Genomic DNA, 21501 nt, shown 5'->3' with positions numbered 1-21501 from the left:
CCCCAAGACGTCACCGAGCGTTATGTTTCTATGGTAACATACCTCCCCATTAGCTTGAGCTAGTACTAGTTTTACTTTATTTCTAAGTTTAGGTTGAATGCAGGAGAACAAACTGTTATTGACACGGTATGTTTCGATAATGAGCTAGCTAAGCATGAAATAGAAACCCTGATTTGAACCCTTTTTGCAAATTCGGAAAAATATATATCAGAACTGGAAAAGTTCTTGCATCCACCAGGTGAGTTAGCATGATAGGCTAATTTGACAAGAAGAATGCTACCGGAGTGGATTCCAATGTGTAACGTTAAATACTTGATGTGATACCCCCCAGCTAGTAATTTCATCATTACAAGAATGCATTTGTTGTGTTTTGGTCAAATTTGTATTGGAAAGCCATTTACGTTTATTCGCTTCTCATTTGCTTTTCTCTTCCAAAATCAGAGAAAGATGAGGACCATAACTTCCTCGGGTGGCAAAGTTGAGACTGTGACTGTGAGGAGAACAGAGTCATCGGATGCACATGCGATCAATAGCCTGATCAGTCCTGCCACAGTAGCAGTATTTGGAAGAGTAAATGTCATTCATCTACTGTGAGTATGCATAGCCTTAATCATGTCTGCCAAATGCATGAAACAGATATTCACACTCAAGGTGGAAGAATATTTTTTGTTACATGTCAGAATGCATGAATATGCAAGCGTCAATCCATTTTAGATGGACCACAATAATTTATCCTGGCTTCACTGTCTGTATGTTGGTATCCTCAGAGAGAAGGCCAATCTGGCAGTGACCCTGAGCAATGCGAAGAATGAGGTCTTGGCCCATGCTGCCTTCTCTGATCACCCCATTGGAGACATTGTGGATCAAGCTTGTTGGGAACCATTCCTGCATGACAATTACAGTGCTGAAAAATACACGGTTTGTATCAACTAGAGAGACTTGTTCTTGTTTCCTTTCCTCTTCTCTGGGTTTAACCATATTTTCTCGTCACAACAGCCTCTGAACACACTTTTCCTGCACCTCTTCGTGGCACAGCCGATCTTCTCCATCGGGAGTGCCAAAGAGATTGTAAGGTAGGAAGCACAGGAGGCTGGTGAGGGTAGGATGGCTCACAATAATGTCTGGAATTGAGTGAATGGAATGGTATCAAACATGGAAACCATGTGTTTGATACCATTCAATTTATTCCATTCAAACCATTACTATGAGCCCGTCCTCCCAAATTAAGGTGCCACCAGCCACCCTTGGTAGGGAGATTATCAATGTTTTCTTTGTATGCAATCAGCAAAAAGCGAGTGAGAGTCAAAGTGAGCAGCACTAACAAGTTATGGCATGGCATTGCTCATAATCATGTAACAACCCCTTTCCAACCCCCGAAGGCTCAAAAATATAACATGTTCAACTTTTCCATAATATAATAAGACCAGGTTTGAATCCTGTTTGTGGCAACTAGTGATACAGCAGTCTGCCATTCCTATACCACATATGCTTTTCCAATTTGATTCCACAGCCATTCCATAAAATTTCAGCATGAGAAATTAGATTCTCATGATGTGATATTGCATGCACTGTAGGTTCTTGACAGGGTGATGGATTGTGCAATAAGAAAAGTAAACATCTTCTTACAGAACTGTGTTCAATGCTATCACAGAGCTGCAATACATCTGCTTGGTCACCCCAACTAGTCGATGTCTAGGTAAGTGTGTAGTCCTTTTTTATAGAATATGTATTACAACATGTGTAATCATATTAGTTAACTTTCTTCATCATGTATTCAAAAATATATGATTGTGAAGGATTCACAGTATGCCCACTCCCACTGTGTGTTTGCAGAGCGTGCACTGGAAAAGATCTTTGAGCCCATGAAGAGTCTGAAGGATCCAGGGCCCCAGTGTTCAGCATTTGTGTGCCACAGACACAGCTATTGCCCAAGGCTGCATGTCCGCCGAGCCAGGTCCTCATAGTCATTTTAACACACCTGCGTTCTGTACCATAGCACTTTTGCTTTATACTCTGAAATTTGATTTTGCAGTTCACTGTATGATAAATTACTTTTTGGAATTAAGGAATTCATTGTTTAATTCCAACCTGGTCTTAGAGCATATCATATTATTCTGTACGTAAATCCGAAGAAACGCAATTTAGTATATGTTAGGTTTTGTATTGTATGTATTCATTTGTGGATGTCCATCACCCATTTCGTAAGATATGTTAGAAATTACAATTCGTATTATTAGTTACGAATTTGCAAAATGTACAATATGTTACGAATTTTCTAAATGTATGATATGTTCCGAATTCTAGCTAGGCGTCTAGGTGGCTAACGTTAGCTAGCGGGTTAAGGTTAGGGTTAAGTTTAGAGGATAGGTTAAAGGGTTAAGGTTAGGGTTAGCAGAAGGGTTAGCTAACAGGGTTAAGGTTAGGGGTTGCCAGGCTGCTCAGCATTACACACAACTGTCGCCATCATTATGCACACCAGCGCTTCATCGGAGTCACCTGGACTCCATCACGTCATTGATTGCCTCCCCTATATCTGTCACTTCCTGAGTTTCATTGTCTGCATTGATGTAGTTTTGTTTCTCTTGTCCAGATGCTGTTCTTGTTTAGTTTAATGTTTATTTATTATTAAATCTTCACCTGTACTTGCTTCCCGTCTCCCACCGTCTGTAGTTACGGAAGCGATACAAGGGCCAGGGTTAGCTAAAAGGATTAAGGGAAGGGTTAGCCAACATTCTAAGTAATTAAAAGATAGTAAGTAGTTCAAAAGTTGCTAATTAGCTCTAATGCAAAAGTTGTCAATGATGAGATTCGAACAACCTTTGGGGGCGTAATACGCCCACCCATCCACCCCGACCAACCACCCTACTTTCGTTTTTGCTTTAAGTAACCATCTTTCTTATGTAACCGTACCAAATGTAACATATCATACTAATTTCAGAATCCCGGATTTACATTTACCATGTTACGTCTAGTCTATGAGACCAGGCTGTTATTTCAATACGTTCACATGTATTTCTATTCTAATTTTAGTGAGGGATGATCCTTGGGTTGCTCATGGCTTTCATCAAGTGATTGACGCTTCTGTTACAGGGTGGAGGATCATGATGACCTCACACACATCTTTGCGGAGCAGACAAAGGCCCTCACAGGATCCTATGGGACTTACTTTCTGGCTGAACTCATTGAGGCTCAGGACGACGAAAATCATGCAGCTGTTTGTGAGGTCAGCTATGTTTACAGTTCTATTTCTTTGTTGTCATGAGAATATATTTATTTCTCCTTAATGCATTCCAACTTCAGCCAAAACCACGGGAAAGGAAAAAACGTTAGCCCTTCTGATTATTAAGCTTTGGATCAAGTCAGCCATTTTGTTCTTTCTGATGTTATCTGTCTCTTTGTTTTATCATTGGCATCAGTAATCTCTGATCCACTGTCAGAGAGTTCACTCCATTTAAAATGTAATAGCAGCGGTGCAGATGCTTTTTCCTGGTTCACAGAAATCCTGCTAGGGTGAATTCCCTCAGGACTTAGAATATGACAGATCTTTCCTCCCCTCCCTGCAACTCAAGCTGACACGTGTTCATGGCAGCATATGGTAGATGAGAGTTGACACTGCCAAGACAGGCTCTCACTGAACATATTGTGTCCAGACATCTGTAGCATTTTGGTTTTTTTTGCCTGTATGTGTTCTCCATTCAAAGAACAAACAGCACAACACTTCCCAAGAGGGTTGTACTATTCTGCACTCTATTTTAACAGCATTGCCAATTATTTATTTATTCTGTACTTTTTTTAAGTTATTGCCTAGAACTAAATACTGTAATAGGTCAAGTTTGATAGTATGCACATGTATATTACTAGTGTTGATACACTTGATTTAATTACAAATTACTTTACAGTAAAATTACTGTGTCTGTCTGTGTTCTGTCTTCACAGAATGAGGGAACTGCTGTGGGTTTCATCAGTGTGAGTGGTGACATCAACTTGAAGCTGCTCAATGAATGCTTTGAGCTTGGGCCCTTCAACGGTCTGTATAAGCCCAGTCCAGAGGACCTGACTGAGACTGCCCCTGAGCCAGAGGGAGAGGGGACTCCAGGGGACACCAACACCATCAGCCCACAGGGTAGCACTGGAGAGGTGCAGTATGAGATGAATCTGACCCAGAAGGACCCATGTCCAAAATCCAAAATCAACGATACTGTAAGGCTATAACAGATATGCAATTGTTAGGCAAAATGTGACATATTGGTTTGATTAAATGAATTGTAAGGTATCATCACAGGACGTGGACCAGACAAAGGATTTTGATCAAGGTGGCGTTACAGAAACACCCAGTGAAGTATCAGAGGTAAACCAATTATGAATTCCTTATGGTATTTCCTTCATGTCCACTTAGCTATGGGCTCTCATTCATCTCCTGTTGATATATTAACACTGTATTGATGTCATTGCAGCCAGGGGACAGCCAGGCTTGTGCGGCAAAGCCTCAGGGTTCAGAAGTGACTCTGAAACCAAGAGTGTCAGTAACACCCAATGCATTCTGTATTCAATTATTTGTCATCTACAAGAATTTTGAAATGAGGTAAGTTCAGGAGAAAGTCACAAGCATAACGTTGCTGTCTGATGAAAACCTCGTAACTCAATATTTGCCAATATTTGTATTTATTGAAAGCAGTAAGTCCCCTCAATGTACTCTGAACATTTCATTACTCTAGGACCAATAAAAGGTATTCAAAATACCTTCTGAAGTTTCATAATTGTTGGTTCGTTAATGGGAAAATATGTTAAAAAAAGAAAAAAATCTTCAATGTTTCTGTTTTAAGAAAAACAGCGACAATAATTTGACTACTAAGTCATTCATTGATTAAGTAATTACCTAGTAATTATACTGGCATTGTTTGGATGAGAGTTTAACTAACCCATTTGAAAAAACGATTCTGTTTTGGATAAATAAAGAGGAAATACTTTCCCATTAAATGAAGGTGATCAAATGTAGTTTTGCTTTCTCCAATTTCACCACTTCATGAATCCGTGGAAACAACCTTTCACTAGTCATGGCAGCCCTCCAGTATGTATCTGTCTTTAGCTGTGTGATTGTTAGCTGGCTCCCGCTGCGTCTCTCTCTCTATCGCCTTACTGCCCAGCTGTCCTGGAATATGGAAGCCAGTTACTCCCCACCGAGAATGAGCATGTAATTAATGAGTATGGTGCATAAAGTGACAGCAACTTGAAGGAGAGAAGTACTGAGATGTGCGGATTGCTTGGCCAGATTGCTTGGCCAGTTGTTCCACTGCTGTGATTTCCATGTTGGCTCTGATTAGAGCCTTGGCAGAGACACAGTTTCACTTAACTTCCCTCATTCATCTCCTCCTACAGATCAGTGGACTTCCTGCCCAATATATTTAAACTTTTCCCTGTAAGTACCCGCTAACAAATCTTATTACTTAACCATTTTTGACTGACATAGTCATTGATTTCCACATTGTGAAGGCTCTTTGAAACTGAGGTTACTGCATGTGATAAGCATGAAGCCAATCTCCTTTTTTCTTCCACAGGACCGTGATTTCTGCATCATCTCTGTGCCCAAGCTGGCCCCTGAGTTCCCCCTCCTCCAGAGCTTCCTCAGGGTAGTACCACACCACACCAGCAGCCTGCCCCAGGAGCTCTACATCTTCCACCGCTCTGGCCTGCTCAAGTGGGTATTAGTATAGTCCCCAACAGAACATTTCAGTAGTTTTAGCCATTGACATACATCTAAGGGTTTAGCATGAATGCATCTCCTTATTTATCTTGCAACGATTAAATTGAGATGGATGTTATTGGAGATTTGAAGAGAGACATGTTTTTGGGGCGAGAAATCCCTGGATGTGTATATACAATGGAAGTTGCTTGTGTAATGTCAATCGTGGTCTTGTTGTCTCATCAGGACATTTGTGGTGAGTCTGGCAGTGTCTGCAGACAGGCCTGCAGTCTGTGACATGGTGAAGAGACTCAGCCTGCATGAGAGCCTGCTGGAGGACCTGGACATGTTCTACCAGGCCCATAGAGACATGGTCAGTCACAGACACACACAGGACATACTACTGCCAATAGAACTAGGAATAGTACACCCACTAGTTCCATTTATCTTGTTCTTATATAGCTAGTCTCAAGTGTATCAATCAATTACACAAAAACTGAACCAGATTGATTCAAATTATTATGTTGGAAGACTTGGAGTATCTCTGATTGATTGATGGTTTTTGCAAGGAGCAGTCAAGCATAACTATGACAGAGCTCCAACACAGATAATTACTTTGGATATGAAAATGGAATCTTCAAGTGTAATATCTCATCTCTTTCTCTGTGTCTGTCTTCCAGGATGGAACTCCCTTGCAGGCATTTGTAGCCCAAGTTCAGAACCAACTAGTCGGGATTGTAATTATCAGAAATGAGGAGGTAGTTTTCTCGTTTACAGACTTCAATGGTATTTTGCTTTCATAGATTCAGTACTACTTAATCTCTCTCTCTCTCTCTCTCTCTCTCTCTCTCTCTCTCTCTCTCTCTCAGGATATAGATTACATCCGAGCCAACTACAACATTGAGAACTTCATCTACTTCAGCCACCACCGCTATGAGGAGCACGGCCAGCTGTGTCACTTTGCCCTCAACCCCATCTTCCAGCACTACGCCAAACACTTCCTAAAGGAGGTCCTGCGGCTGGCCCACAAATCCTGCCTCTACTACCCAATCTACCCCTCCTACCACAACCAGAAGGTGAGAGAAACAGCCTGTAAAGCTCATATTGACTTCTCACCTTGCCCATTCCACTGTGTGTGTCTGTGCATGTGTTCGTGCGTGCATGCACATTGTGTTCAGTACTAGATATTCATAAGTGCAGTGTTCCTCAGTCCTTGCCCAGCCACTCTTCACCAACTCTCTCTGGGGTTGGAGAAGCAGGTGCTGATATAGGACTACCAGGTCCACCTCTCTGGACTTTTAGAATACATTTCCTCACTGTGTAGAGGCCTTCTCCTTGTCCTCATCCTCCTCCTTCCCCTCTGCTAATTAACTTCTACAAACATGCACCAGATGGTGAGGTGTAAATAGAATAATGGAATTATGGAAAATCTAATGGGAGAGGGAATCATCATTTGGGCAGTGGATGCTGGAGCATAGGGTTGGCCAGCCATGACTGAGGCAGTGGAAGTTATATTCAGTAGAAGTGGTTTCTATTCAGGAGCATGTTGATGGTCGTGTAAATCGTATAAAACAACCTCTTTATCAGAGCTAGTTATGTCTGCATCCCAAGTGGCATCCCCTACAGAGCTCTTATGGGCCCTGGTCAAAAGTAGTGCCCTATTTAGGGAATATTTTGAACCTGTTAGTCACCCCTTCCTTTGCCTCCATCAATGGTATAGCTGATAGGCATCACCTCCCCTGACCCTTGCCCCTTTTCTGCTCCCCTCAGAACTCATGTGCCCATTACCTGACCTCTGTTCTTAACTGCATGGTTCCGGTGCGCCCGCGACGCCAGATTGTCTACCCTCTGGAGGAGCTGGGCATCAACGCGCCATCCAAGCAGATCACTAAGGACCAGGTGGGCACAGCAGCAGCTGATGAACAGGCTGGTTGGTGGTTTAACATGCCTGGGAATGCAGTTGGGCAAGTACCCACTGTCTCCAGGTTAACAGAATGAGAGGCAGAGGGATGATATGAGAAAGAAGATAAATATATTTTGTGTGTAATTTACATGCCCACAAGGGGGTGCTGCTTTAAAGTGAACAGATTCCCCTCTGAGCATGGAGTGTAGATAACATAGATATTTGTTTCAAACAGTAAAATATTGTGATGGATACAATTGGAAAGTCATTTTATGTGAAGGGTAATTATTCCATCAGGGGTACGGCACTCCATGGACAAATAGCATTGCAGTCTTGAACATTGCTTTTAATTAGTTGTAGAGCTTTTTCAGTGGTATTGTATATGCACAACTTTTCTTTATTAGTCTTTCCACACCGAACTCCTCAGGCTATTTTTAAAGTGCTTGTATTAGTGTAGATGAGGGCAGCAGATGGTTGCTCTGACAGATGGTTAGGAATGTTTGCTTCTGCTGTTTAACAGGTAAAGGAGCGCAGACCACTTACCACACAGTCAGTCATAAGCCACTGTCTGCCGCACCTGGTCTGTGTCTCAATAGTTGTAACTAGCTTCGTCTCCTTGTGTCCTCTTCCTCCATGATCACTGATGTGGGTGATGGGAGAGAAGGAAAGGAGACAAGGAAAGGAAGGCATTTCAGACTTAATCAGACACTCATTTTGGATATGCAGCAAATGTAATATTATACTAAATCAGAACTTTATTAGGTAATACTTTCACCATACGAGTGTCACTAATCACAGCATATATTCTTAAAGATGCACTTTGCAGAAATCGCTCCACCATTTCCTGGTTGCTAAAATTCTAATAGCCTAATTTCAGTTTATGTGATAAAACAAGCAAGTATAGTGTAGAGAATCATTGTACCATCTAAACGTTGTGAAATATCTTTTCCATAACAAAAATAAAGCTGATGTACAAAATGAAAGTAAAATATGTTAAACAAAATTTAAGAACAGGAAGCATAGAAATAGTGCTCATAGAACAGATCTAACGCTTCTTAGACTTGCTTTCAATGAGAATGACAGATCTATAATTGACATGTCTATGTGAAATTGGTCGGGTCACCCAAAATGTTACATATTGCAGCTTTAATATTTTATTTATAAAATTAATAAAATCAATACAGCTATAGCACACAGCATTTTCTGAACCATACAATATAAGCACAGTTATTCATGCTTTCTAATCTTAGATCATAGAATCAATCTGAGAGTACATGTTCCTATATGTGTCACGTGTACCGCGTGGCACTCCCCTCTCCCTCAGTGTATTAACAGATACACCTGCATTCGCCTGTTCCAGGCCATCCAATTTAAAACCTCCATTTAGTAACACGGCAACCATCATATCCAGGCTGCCATGTAGATAAGAGGATAGCAGAGCGATGCCTCACAGCTTTGTCTCTTAGTGTACATCAAAAATAGCACCCTATTCCCTATATAGTGCATTACTTTTGACCAGATCCCATTTGGTGCCATTTGTGACACAGCCTCAGCCTCGTAATCTAAGCCTGGTGTCCAGCACAGATGTATTAATCAGATTTAAAGCACCTGTTCCCTCTCTGTCAATAACAGATCGTATTACCCAGTGCCATGGTCACAGCACCCGGCCATTATATAATAGAAAAGGTTAGGCACCATTTCCACAAGGATAGGGAATAAAGACAGCTGCACTTGCCCACACTAGCCTATACCTACCTGCACAAGACAGAGCATGAATCAGACCTGCATCGTGTTGTTTGGTTAGCTGGAGTATTTCAGGTGATTATTATTTAGGGGGTTCGTTACAAAGCAGAAAAAAATATGTAATTAACTGAACGGAGAATGTTCTTGCACTTTAATTACATAGGTTTGATTACATTTGGTCATTTTCACATGAAGTCAGAGTTTGAACTTATATGTGTTCTTTTAAGAACAGAGCAGGCACTACTGAGAATAGCTTAAATATTACTTGAAGATTAATTCCAACCGCAGGTTTCCCCTTCCTTTGGGGTGTGCTGCCATTTTCCATCCAACAGGGAACCAATGCAACTAATTATGAGTGCTCTAGGACCAATTAGCGCACTAAAATCACAGTTTGATTATTGGTGAGGAGATTCTGTGGATAACACAATGTTCTCTGTGTTCATTCTGAGTCTATACTTTGCATTGAATGCTCTGACATTTGGACATTTATTTTCAATAGGGCCAGTACTCATAATAAAATAGTTAGTATTTAAGTAGGAGCATTGGCACTTATTACGTTTCACTCAGCGTTTCCAGTGGAACATCAAACTTTAAGACATTTCCATATTCTTTTGTATAAACGCTGCTAAAATAATATTACGATTTTTTTTCTGAAAACTGGTACTCTCTTTTCTGTAGTTAAGTGCTCTGATAAATGCCAATCTCTGGGTTTTAGGCCATTGTCATTCAAATAAACCCAAATGGGAAAATGGTGTGCACATTAATACACCTTTTAGGAACGCAATAATTATGTTTGTCATCTACAGTACCAGTCAAAGGTTTGGACACACCTACTCATTCAAAGGTTTTTCTTTAGTTTTACTATTTTCTACATTGCAGAATAAAGTGAAGACATCAAAACTATGAAATAACACATGGAATCATGTGCATTTCACTGTAGGGTTGTTTTCGGCGCACTTGACAAATAAACTTTGATTTGATTTTAATCATGTAGTAACCAAAAAAGTGTTAAATAAATAAAAATATATTTTATGTTTTAGATTCTTCAAAGTAGCCACCCATTGCCTTGAGGACAGCTTCACCTGGAGTTCCCACATATGCTGAGCACTTGTTGGCTGCTTTTCCTTCGCTCTGCGGTCCAACTCATCCCAAACCATCTCAATTGGGTTGATGTCGGGTGATTGTGGAGGCCAGGTTATCTGATGCAGCACTCCATGACTTACACAGCCTGGAGGTGTGTTGGGTCATTGTCCTGTTGAAAAACAAATGATAGTCCCACTGAGCCCAAACCAGATGGGGTGGCGTATCACTGCAGAATGCTGTGGTAGCCATGCTGGTTAAGTGTGCCTTGAATTCTATAATAAATCACAGACAGTATCAGCAGCAAAGCACCCCCACACCATCACACCTCCTCCATGCTTCATGGAGGGAACCAAACATGCGGAGATCATCCATTCACCTACTCTGCGTCTCACAAAGACATGACGGTTTGAACCAAAAATCTCAAATTTGGACTCATCAGACCAAAGGACAGATTTCCACCGGTTTAATGTCCATTGCTCGTGTTTCTTGGGCCAAGAAAGAAAAGTGGTTTCTTTGCAGCAATTTGACCATGAAGGCCTGATTCACACAGTCTCCTCTGATCAGTTGATGTTGAGATGTGTCTGTTACTTGAACTCAGTGAAGCATATATTTGGGCTGCAATTTCTGAGGCTCGTAACTCTAATGAACTTATCCTCTGCAGCAGAGGTAACTCTGGGTCTTCCTTTCCTGTGGCGGTCCTCATGAGAACCAGTTTCATCAAAGCACTTGATGGTTTTTGCGACTGCACTTGTAGAAACTTTCAAAGTTCTTCAGATTTTCCGCAATGACTGACCTTCATGTCTTAAAGTAATGATGGACTGTTGTTTCTCGTTGCTTATTTAAACTGTTCTTACCATAATTGGTATTTTTCCAAATAGGGCTATTTTCTGCATACCCACCCCTACCTTGTCACAGCACAACTGATTGACTCAAATGCATTAAGAAGGAAAGAAATTCCACAAATTAACTTTTAACAAAGCACACCTGTTAATTGAAATGCATTCCAGGTGACTACCTCATGAAGCTGGTTCAGAGAATGCCAAGAGTGTGCAAAGCTGTCATCAAGGCAAAGGGTTGATCTTAAATATAAATCTTAAATATAAAATATATTTTATTTCTTTAACACTTTTTTGGTTACTACATGTGTTATTTCATAGTTATGATGTCTTCACTATTATTCTACAATGTAGAAAATAAAGAAAAACCTTTGAATGAGTAGGTGTGTCCAAAATGTTTGACTGGTACTGCGAGGACAGACACTGGGAGACGAGAAGCAAGTACAGGGAGTGTACATTTAATGAATAACGGACAAGGAACAAAACACGGACAGTGTCTGGATGGGAAACAAAATTACATTAATGCTGATCCGGGGAACAAACTGAGGAACAGACAGATATAGAGGGAGCAATCAACAAAGTGAAGGAGTCCAGGTGAGTCCAATGAAGCGCTGATGCGCGTAATGCTGGTGACAGGTGTGCATAATGATGGGCAGCCTGGTGCCCTCGAGAGCCAGAGAGGGGGAGCGGGAGCAGGCGTGACAGGTACTGTATATTGGTTAGATTGCTGGAGAACTCTTCTGAAGTAATCAAATGGATGAATCTGTGACTTTTACACACGCTGTCTCTCTTCTCCTCAGGTCTCGTATGCTCTCAACCACATCAACCGAAAGCTAACCATGGAACCAAAAGTCACCATCAATGCCAGGATCGTGGTAGTGGGGGCATCAGACACTGGCTTAGCATTTCTGGAGGTGCTTGCTTTCTGGTATTGAGAAATTGTATACATGGCATTCATAAATTGCATTTAGAATTGTGTGTATTAGAGGAAGCTCAATGACATCCTCCTCTAGATGATTGTAATTAATGGGAGAGACTGGTAGGTATTAGAGCAGCACTGTGTGCAGCTTTAGCAGCAGTGATTAGTAGAAATATGAGTATACCCACCCAGAGCAACATGTGTGAATGCACAACCATCCCTTCTCCCACCAAGGCAATCTTACAGCTTAGTATTGGCCTGAATTCATGGTTACCTTCAAACAAACACCAATACCACACCTTTTGTTATTACAGTATGTTTTGCATAGGTTAAGAAAGCTTATTTATGACTATCTACACATGTGTTGTGCAGATTCTTGCTTATCAAAGTCTTGATGTTTAGTTGATTTGATGAATGAGTCATTATAGCTGTAGGCTTGGATGAAAGCCTGCAAACACGACAACCCTCCTTGACCACGAGTAAAAACACTTGTCTAAAGTGTATGTCAACAGCATTCACTTTCAGAATGACTTTTCTCCTGAATTTGTCTTTTATTCCAGGCATCCAATATCTGGAAATGTTGCCAGACTTTTGGTTGGCTAGAAAAAGGAGGCACTGCTACATGTTTTGTATTCTTTCCGTCTTTGAGATGAACTGTTCCTCCAAACAATATGGCGTCTAGGTTCTGCTCATTCGCCGCCAGCCGATAACTACCAAGCAACCGCGTCATTGTGTGTGGATGTGAAAGCAGCGTGGAGGGAGGGAGCGTGCATAACTCAGTGAGGGGGTTGGCAGGCAGGGGCGGCGATGCAATGGGCACACAGCTGCCTGGGGCTGGCATTCAGGAGGGCCCGGAGCTGGCCCTTTAATTAGACACTCCACTGTTCTCCTGTCAGGGATCTTCTGCAGCGATCTGTGTTTGCTGTCACTAATCACTTGACTAATGAGGCAGTTAGTGTCCACTAAACTAATGGTGAGGCGGTGCTAGCAGTGGGCCGGTTGAGTGATGGGTCAGCTTGGGCCCTGCTGGGCCCCCTTATCAGGCCAACTCAAACGGCTGGCCTCCAGCTTTCCATCCCCCTCCATCCAGCCCACCCCCACTCCTCAGTGGGACAGGGTCAGATCAGGGGGAGAAGGGCAGACAGATAAAGAGCTGGTGCGGTGGCTCGGCCTCTCTGCCTGGTGGTCAGTGGGGTGGGGTGGGGGAGTGGAGCATCGGGGTCACAGCGGTTGTCTGTCAGCGCCTGATAATAGACAGACAGAAAGCCAGGAGGTCACGTCCAGAACCCAATAACAGGCCTTAATGCCTCAGTGCTGGGCGTTAAACCCACCTTCTGGCTCAGATTAACATGGAAAGTTGGATTAAAATGAGCTCTGATTATTCTCTGTTCACCAGAAAACACACTGGATTAGGCTACCATTTTTAACAAAGACTGTAGTTTAAGTAGTTTCTCTATACAGCAAGCCAAGTGTCAACATTAAAGGGTTGTATTAACTATTGTGTGTTGAAAAAACAAGTTTGTGTTGCCTTAAAAGGTATTTGTTCACTTCCTACACACATTTGTGACTTAGATGCAGTGCATTCATTAGCCAAAATCAATCAATCACTTTCCCTCCCAGAGAGAGGCAGCAGACTTGCAGGCGATCTAAAGCTTGACATGACATGGCTCAGCTCAGTGTACATCTCCTTTTCACACAACACCATTGAGGCTTTCTCTGTTGTATCACCAATAGGGATAATGTCCATTTGGCACAGAACAAAGGAGGACATTTACATCACAAGAGACCTTTTACACTCCTGATAGTAAACGCATAAGAGGAACACTACAGACTGGGGACAAAACCAGACAAAACAAAAGGAAGGGCTTTTACTATGAGGTTTAGAAAATAAAGGAATTTTAATGCATACCGATGTAGATGAAATGCAATAGGGGTATTAGATGGAACCATTCAGCTGCATCTGCGCCCCCTCACTCAGCTCTCAGAGAATAACAGAACACTGCAGACAGAGAGAGCCTGTGCTCATTTCTCTGTGATGTCCTCTATTCTTCCTGGAACCCATGTACTATATGTTAGGTATTAGATTTTCCCCACTACTACAAAATGGAACAGGAACGCTGAAAGATAATTATTGGCGAAATACAACGTTTTGATCATCAGGTCAAGAGCATCTGTGTTTAGGTAGGATGAGGTCATCATTTCTGAGAAAATAAACGTTCTCCTATTCTGCAATGCACAGTAGCTGCACTCATGAGTCAGGGTTATCTTCCCAGTAAACAGTATGTTCCTTTCCTTCTCCAGCCCACACCTGAGGTTCAATAACATGACTCTGATCTCCACGCATGGCTTCCCAGGCTACTACACCAATGAAAAGATGAGATTCTTGTCCACGAGGTGAGACACCTGCAGCTTCTCTTGTTGTCATTTGTCTTACGTGGTGGACTGTAGTCGTCAATGGAAAACTCATTAACGCTTATGCATTATTTAATCTTTCGAGTTCGAGGATGTCTTTCAACGGGCTCCATAATACGCTAGCATACAAAACATTTTACCTCTGTGCCCCTGTTCGCTGCCCACAGTCATAGCTCCAGCGACAGGGACCATGCCCAGATGTCTCTGCGCTCCTGGATCAACGTGGTGACAGGCAAGATGGTGGGCATCGACAGGGCAGCCAAGCACGTACTGGTGTCTGGGGGCAGGAAAGTGCCTTATGATCATCTCATCCTCTGTACAGGCCAGCAGTACCAGGTTGGAGGGACATCCTGCATATAAGATTATAATTAGTAGTAGTAGTATATGTATAATATGTTTTATGTCATAGTGTTGGGGGAAATTAAAGCACGATTTCTATAGTGTCATTTATTTATTTTATTTTGTCACAATAGTCATCATTTCATAATCACATGATTCTGTATTGATGTTCTAAAACTTGAATGATTGCTGTGAGGATTTCTGGGTTCGTCCCTGCTAGGTTTCCTGTCCCACTGGTGTGGACGGCAGCCATCTTCCCCCCAAAAGCCAGCTCCCAGCCCAGCCCCGCCGTAGATACACCGGGCCCGTCCCATCCAACTTCTTCACCCTCAACGACCACCACGACTGTGTGACCGCTTACCAGTGGCTGCTCAACAACTTTGTGGAGCTGAAGGGTATGTATGTGGCCTGGATACCAATCTGTTTCTGCCATCATGCCACTCCTTGTCATGAGGATTGACACATACTGGCTGCTAACCAAGTGAGTATGTACACTGAGTGTACAAAACATTATGCTCTTTCCATGACAGACTGACCAGGTGAATCCAGGTGAAAGCTAGGATTCCTTATTAATGTCACCTGTTAAATCCACTTCAATCAGTGTAGATGAAGGGAAGGAAACAGGTTAAAGGGATTTTTAAGCATTGAGACAATTAAGAAAAGGATTGTGTATGTGGGCCATCAGAGCGTGAATGGGCGAGACAAAAGATTGAAGTGCCTTTGAACAGGTATGGTAGGAGGTGCCAGGTGCACCGATTTGTGTCAAGAACTGCAACACTGCTGAGTTTTTCACGCTCAACAGTTTCCCGTGTATCAAGAATGGGCCACCACAGACTTTTGGTGATGCAATTTAGGAAATGGCTGCCTGATTTTTCGTACTGCACATCTGTTGGGTATTTCCCCCATAAATTCAAGTATTTACTCTGAGTATTATAGTAACTTATGCTACAACAGAAAGGGGGAAGCAGGAATAGGTTGTGGAGCAACAACGATAGTCCGTAACAAGGTAGAAGAAACTAAAATTGTTGACGAAACAGAGATGGCTAATGCTAGCACAAACGAGCTAACAGCAGCAAAATATCCCTCATTCCGTGAGGTGATAAAGGAGGAATTACCCTTTCGAGAGGAACTCCGAGAAGATGTACGAAAATAACTACGTGAGTTCGAGAAGGACATTAACCAGAAACGTGAAGAAAACAAAGAAGAACTTCACCGCATATCTACAAGAATGGGAGATGCAGAACAGCACATTGGGGAAATGGATACATAGAACACTGCAATAAAGGACGCGCTTGTGCAGTCTTTGAAAAGCCAGCACGCACTACAGGCAAAGGTGACAGAACTCAAAGGTTTTTCACGTCGTAATAACATTAAACTTTATTCTGTGGTCGAGGGAACAGGAAAATACTGAATGCCCAAATTCGTGGAGGGTGTATTCAAATAAATACTTTAAGACGAAACTGACTTGGGAATCGAGAGAGCACACCGAGCTCTGGCCTCAAAACCCCTCAATGGTGACCTACCAAGATCCATAGTTGTGCACTTCCTACAATTCTTAGTCAAAGAGAAAGTCCACCGTGTAGCCTGGAAAAAGCTTGTTAACTTCCAAGGCCAACGAGTGTTCTTTGATCATGACTATGTGGGAGAGATGCTGAAAATAAGGAAGGAATACTCCCCTATTAAGAAGGTACTAAATTAGAAAGAGATTCGCTTCCAAACAACATTCCCGGAAAAGATGTGAGTATTTCTGGATAACAACCCGGTTTCAAAATAGCATGCAGGCTGCTGAAGACCTGAATTCAAGGGGTGTCCCAGTGGAGTATACCATCAGGAGACAGGCATCTTCATTGGCTGAAAGACTCAAGCAGCTCCTCCCATGGACCGTGGTCGGCGGGCAGAGTCACGGAGAAAGAGGGAAGTCACCTTGGCGAGAGGACGTTCACATTGGAGAGAGACTCAGGCATTTCCAACGAAGATAGAAACTAACGAATCGGATTTTACGGACGTAATAGTCACGGCGAGATGTTAGGCTTATTGGACCGTTATGATTGACATTGCATATTTTTCCCCGCTGCTTTGTAAGAGTGAGAAGCCTGAAGTATGTCGCCTATATGGACACATTACATATGGTCACGTTATTTACAGATCTATTAGCTAATGTTATCCTGGCCGTGTGGTGCCAGGACAACAACCTCTCCCTCAACGTGATCAAGACAAAGGAGATGATTGTGGACTACAGGAAAAGTAGGACCGAGCACGCCCCCATTCTCATCGAAGGGGCTGTAGTGGAGCAGGTTGAGAGCTTCCTTGGTGTCCACATCACCAACAAACTAACATGGTCCAAGCACACCAAGACAGTCGTGAAGAGGGCACGACAAAACCTATTCCCCCTCAGGAGACTGAAAAGATTTGCCATGGGTCCTCAGATCCTCAAAAGGTTGTACAGCTGCATCACTGCCTGGTATGGCAACTGCTCGGCCTCCGACCGCAAGTCACTACAGAGAGTAGTGCATACGATCCAGTACATCACTGGGGCTAAGCTTCATGCCATCCAGGACCTCTATACCAGGCGGTGTCAGAGGAATGCCCTACAAATTGTCAAAGACTCCAGCCACCCTAGTCATAGACTGTTCTCTCTGCTACCGCACGGCAAGCGGTACCGGAATGCCAAGTGTAGGTCCAAGAGGCTTCTAAACAGCTTCTACCCCCAAGCCATAAAACTCCTGAACATCTAATCCAATGGCTTCCCAGATTATTTTAATTGCTCCCCCCCCCTTTTACACCGCTGCTACTCTGTGTTATTGTCTATGCATAGTCACTTTAATAACTCTACCTACATGTACCTATATCTCAATTACCTCGACTAACCGGTGCTCCCGCACATTGACTCTGTACTGGTACCCCCTGTATATAGTCTCGCTATTGTTATTTTACTGCTGCTCTTTAATTACTTGTTACTTTTATTTCTTATTCATATTTTTTAAACTGCATTGTTGGTTAGGGGCTTGTAAGTAAGCATTTCAGGTGTACAGGTGTATTCGGCGCATGTGACTAATACAATTTGATTTGAATTGAGGACACCGACAACGAGGCGACAGAAGGACATATTGTATCATAGGGAAGATTCAATGAATGAATTGCATATGGTTGATGGCTTATATAGGCTATTCTAGGATATAATATATAGACCAGACTGTTACTGTTCCATTATTTATCCTCTGTTACATTACACTCCTATTTTGCTCTTGTAATTATCCGATGTGTGTCGGCGACAAAAAGGCGGCCTTTTTATTTTTGGTTCCAACAGGTTTTGATTCAGACTGCTTCACGCATTTTGGTACTTGAGCAAGGGGCTTTCCAGCGGTCAGGTTCATTCCCTCAAACTCCAGAGGCAAGGGACAATCCTCTGACATGAGAGTCCTTATAGCAAAGTCTCTTCCCACTTTGGTTTACTTTTCTGTTGTTCTTGATTTTTCATTATTTTTTAGGTTCATGTTAAGCAGGCTGTTATGGTACACAGGTTTTGGGGTTTATATTGATGCATCATCTGGATTTAAGGTCCTAAGTCTCATTGTAAACGGACTGGGGAGTGACATCAAGAGAAGTAAGGTAATAGCAAAGATGAAACGGGAGAGAGTTTACATATTATTCTGGCAGGAAACTCATTTATCCCATCCTGATCACGAGAAACTCGAGAAAATTGGCTATAGGAATAGCTTTTTCTCTTATAAAACGGGTAGAAGGGGTGTTGCAATTTTTAGCCCAAATTCAGTAAATGTTTTGTTTATGTCATATATTAAAGACAAGGAGGGTAGATGTATCCTTGTTAAATGTAAACTGGATCACAAGGATGTTACATTATTGAATGTACATTATACGTGTCCCCGGGGAGTGACATGGTCTTCTTTAGGAAGGAAACGTCTGGCACTCATATCTGTGGAGGGGATTTTAACAAGATTTCAAACTCAGAATTGGACAGCACACATCAAAATAGGTAAATAAGTCTGGTTGCTAAAATATCAATAGGATATTACAGGAATGATGTATTGCACAACTTCCATATGTCAGGAAGGGAATATACTTTTTACTTTTTCATGTACAGGGCAGATAGGCACAAGTCTAAAGATGTAGGATCGGGCAGAAGGATCATAATGGAGTTAACCTAACTCTACACCTTAATAGCAAACCAATAAATACTCTATGGAGGCTTAATTCAAGTAAACTGAATAATCCAGCATTCAAGGAATCAATAAAGACAGAATTGAATGTCTATCTGGAGAATAATGATAACAGGGAAGTATCTCCTACATTGTGGGATGCAGCTAAGGCGGTTATTAGAGCAAAGGTCATATCCACATCATCTCTCAAGAAAAAGATTCAAGCAAAGAAACTGCTAAAATTACAGGAAACTTTGGGAAGCTTAGAACGATCTCATAGTCATCTCAAAGACCCGCTTATATTACGTGAGATTCAAAAGGTAAAACAGGAAATTGACCAGATTTATAGTGAAGAACTTGAGAAAAAGCTTAGGTTCCTGAAACAATGATATTATGAATCAGGCTCAAAGGCAACACAATTTCTAGCATGGACTCAGAAAACAACAAGCACATAATACAATTTGTGGGTGAAATACAGAATGTTTGGATGCAATACAGAATGCATTTGAATCATACTATACAAATCGGTACAAGCAACCAGAGAAGGTAGATGCACAGACAATAGTATTGTTTTTAACTCACTTGATCTCCCCTCATTGAGATAGAGTAAAATGATAGACTTCCTTCAGAAATAACTACTGAAGAAATGAATAATGCAATGTCTAATCTACAAGTGAACAAGTCTCCAGGCTCTGATGGCTTCCCTTCAGAATGGTTCTAAGCCTTCAGAGAACAACTAACACCTCTACTTAAGGCCCTGATGGCTTCCCTTCAGAATGGTTCAAAGCCTTCAGAGAACAACTAACACCTCTACTTCAGGCTCTGATGGCTTCCCTTCCGAATGGTTCAAAGCCTTCAGAGAACAACTAACACCTCTACTTCAGGCTCTGATGGCTTCCCTTCCGAATGGTTCAAAGCCTTCAGAGAACAACTAACACCTCTACTTCAGGCCCTGATGGCTTCCCTTCAGAATGGTTCAAAGCCTTCAGAGAACAACTAACACCTCTACTTCAGGCCCTGATGGCTTCCCTTCAGAATGGTTCAAAGCCTTCAGAGAACAACTAACACCTCTACTTCAGGCCCTGATGGCTTCCCTTCAGAATGGTTCAAAGCCTTCAGAGAACAACTAACACCTCTACTTAAGGCCCTGATGGCTTCCCTTCAGAATGGTTCAAAGCCTTCAGAGAACAACTAACACCTCTACTTCAGGCCTGTTTTAACTGGACTCTGCAGGAGGGGGATCTACCACCACTGTGGAGAGAAGCCATAATATCTGTAATTCCAAAAGAGGGTAAAGATAAGCAGGAATGCACTTCCTATAGACCTATCACAATTTGTTTTTCATGGATTATAAACTATGCATCATTAACAGCCAAAAGAATGGAGGACATAATCCCAAAATTGGTTAATGGGGATTAAACTGGGTTCATACAGAATAGACAGACAACATAAGGAGAACATTACATGTCATGGACCACATCAGTCAGGAGAAGATAAGTGCTATATTAATCAGTCTAGATGCAGAAAAAGCATTTGATTCAGTGGGTTGGGATTATCTATTCCAAGTTATGGATCGATTTGGTTTCAACAAAGAAGTGATACACTGCGTCAAAACACTATTAATGTCCGACTGCCAGAATAAAGATTAATGGACATTTGTCACGAATGATCATTTTAGAATGTGGGGCAAGACAAGGCTGTAATCTTTCACCCAGGCTCTTCTCCTTGAACATCGAGCCATTAGTCCAGGCAATAAGACAGGACCCATATTTATAGGGAGTAACAGTAAGAGGCAGTGGGCATAAGATTTGCATGTATGCTGATGATGTTCTCTTGTTCTTTAAAGACCCAGGCACTAGATTGATGGATGTTTTACAAACATCTGGAAGATATTCAGGGTGTGTGCTTAACGTACACAAGACCCAAGCCCTAGTATATAATCATACCCCATAGGAAGCACTGAAGAGCAGGTATAATTTCCAGTGGACCTTTTATCCATTAAATATCTTAAAGTAAACCTACCAAAATATACACCCAAACTTTATGACATGAATTACGTTCCCACCAACAAGAAAATATATGATGACCTGGACAGGTGGAATTCACTTCCTTTGGATCTTAGTAGTAGAATCGAAACAATCCAAATTAACATCCTGCCGAGGTGACTGTATTTGTTCCAATCACTGCCCAATCAAATCCCACCTAAACAGTTTAGGGAACGAGACAAACGGATATCAAGGTTTGATTTGATTTACGACTCAATTAAGCTCTACTAACTTGAGGTATGGGAAAGAATTCTGTTGGAAGGATGTTATGCGTTTCTTCACAACACCTAAACTGAAATCAAACTCACACTCATATATTTTGGTCCTACCCTGCTGTTTAATCCTACTGCGGACTAATAAGAAAAAAATTAACTGGTTTTGACA

The 21501-nt window shown here is 42.0% G+C and overlaps 1 protein-coding gene across 2 annotated transcripts in view; it reads left to right on the top strand.

Moving 5' to 3' along the window:
- Nucleotides 1-25: 25 nt before the first annotated feature.
- Nucleotides 26-21501, top strand: part of LOC139415549 (cilia and flagella associated protein 61) — a 31615-nt gene continuing 10139 nt past the window's right edge. Inside the window, exons 1-20 of one of the 2 annotated variants that reach the window (XM_071163657.1) lie at nucleotides 26-126; nucleotides 442-590; nucleotides 768-918; nucleotides 997-1073; nucleotides 1629-1696; nucleotides 1834-1954; nucleotides 3091-3223; nucleotides 3937-4137; nucleotides 4271-4348; nucleotides 4455-4582; nucleotides 5377-5416; nucleotides 5556-5695; nucleotides 5927-6053; nucleotides 6361-6438; nucleotides 6550-6756; nucleotides 7451-7579; nucleotides 12046-12173; nucleotides 14466-14558; nucleotides 14744-14912; nucleotides 15136-15310. In XM_071163657.1, the coding sequence (XP_071019758.1) occupies nucleotides 448-590; nucleotides 768-918; nucleotides 997-1073; nucleotides 1629-1696; nucleotides 1834-1954; nucleotides 3091-3223; nucleotides 3937-4137; nucleotides 4271-4348; nucleotides 4455-4582; nucleotides 5377-5416; nucleotides 5556-5695; nucleotides 5927-6053; nucleotides 6361-6438; nucleotides 6550-6756; nucleotides 7451-7579; nucleotides 12046-12173; nucleotides 14466-14558; nucleotides 14744-14912; nucleotides 15136-15310 (2386 nt within the window). In that variant the 5' untranslated portion in view covers nucleotides 26-126; nucleotides 442-447. The remainder of the gene's footprint in view (nucleotides 127-441; nucleotides 591-767; nucleotides 919-996; nucleotides 1074-1628; nucleotides 1697-1833; nucleotides 1955-3090; nucleotides 3224-3936; nucleotides 4138-4270; nucleotides 4349-4454; nucleotides 4583-5376; nucleotides 5417-5555; nucleotides 5696-5926; nucleotides 6054-6360; nucleotides 6439-6549; nucleotides 6757-7450; nucleotides 7580-12045; nucleotides 12174-14465; nucleotides 14559-14743; nucleotides 14913-15135; nucleotides 15311-21501) is intronic. The other variant, XM_071163658.1, reaches the window with a different exon arrangement.

This window comes from Oncorhynchus clarkii, chromosome 8 (assembly GCF_045791955.1).
Source record: "Oncorhynchus clarkii lewisi isolate Uvic-CL-2024 chromosome 8, UVic_Ocla_1.0, whole genome shotgun sequence".
Lineage (NCBI taxonomy): Eukaryota > Metazoa > Chordata > Actinopteri > Salmoniformes > Salmonidae > Oncorhynchus > Oncorhynchus clarkii.
Note: the sequence above shows the minus strand (reverse complement) of the source record. Positions and strands in the feature narration are given on the sequence as shown.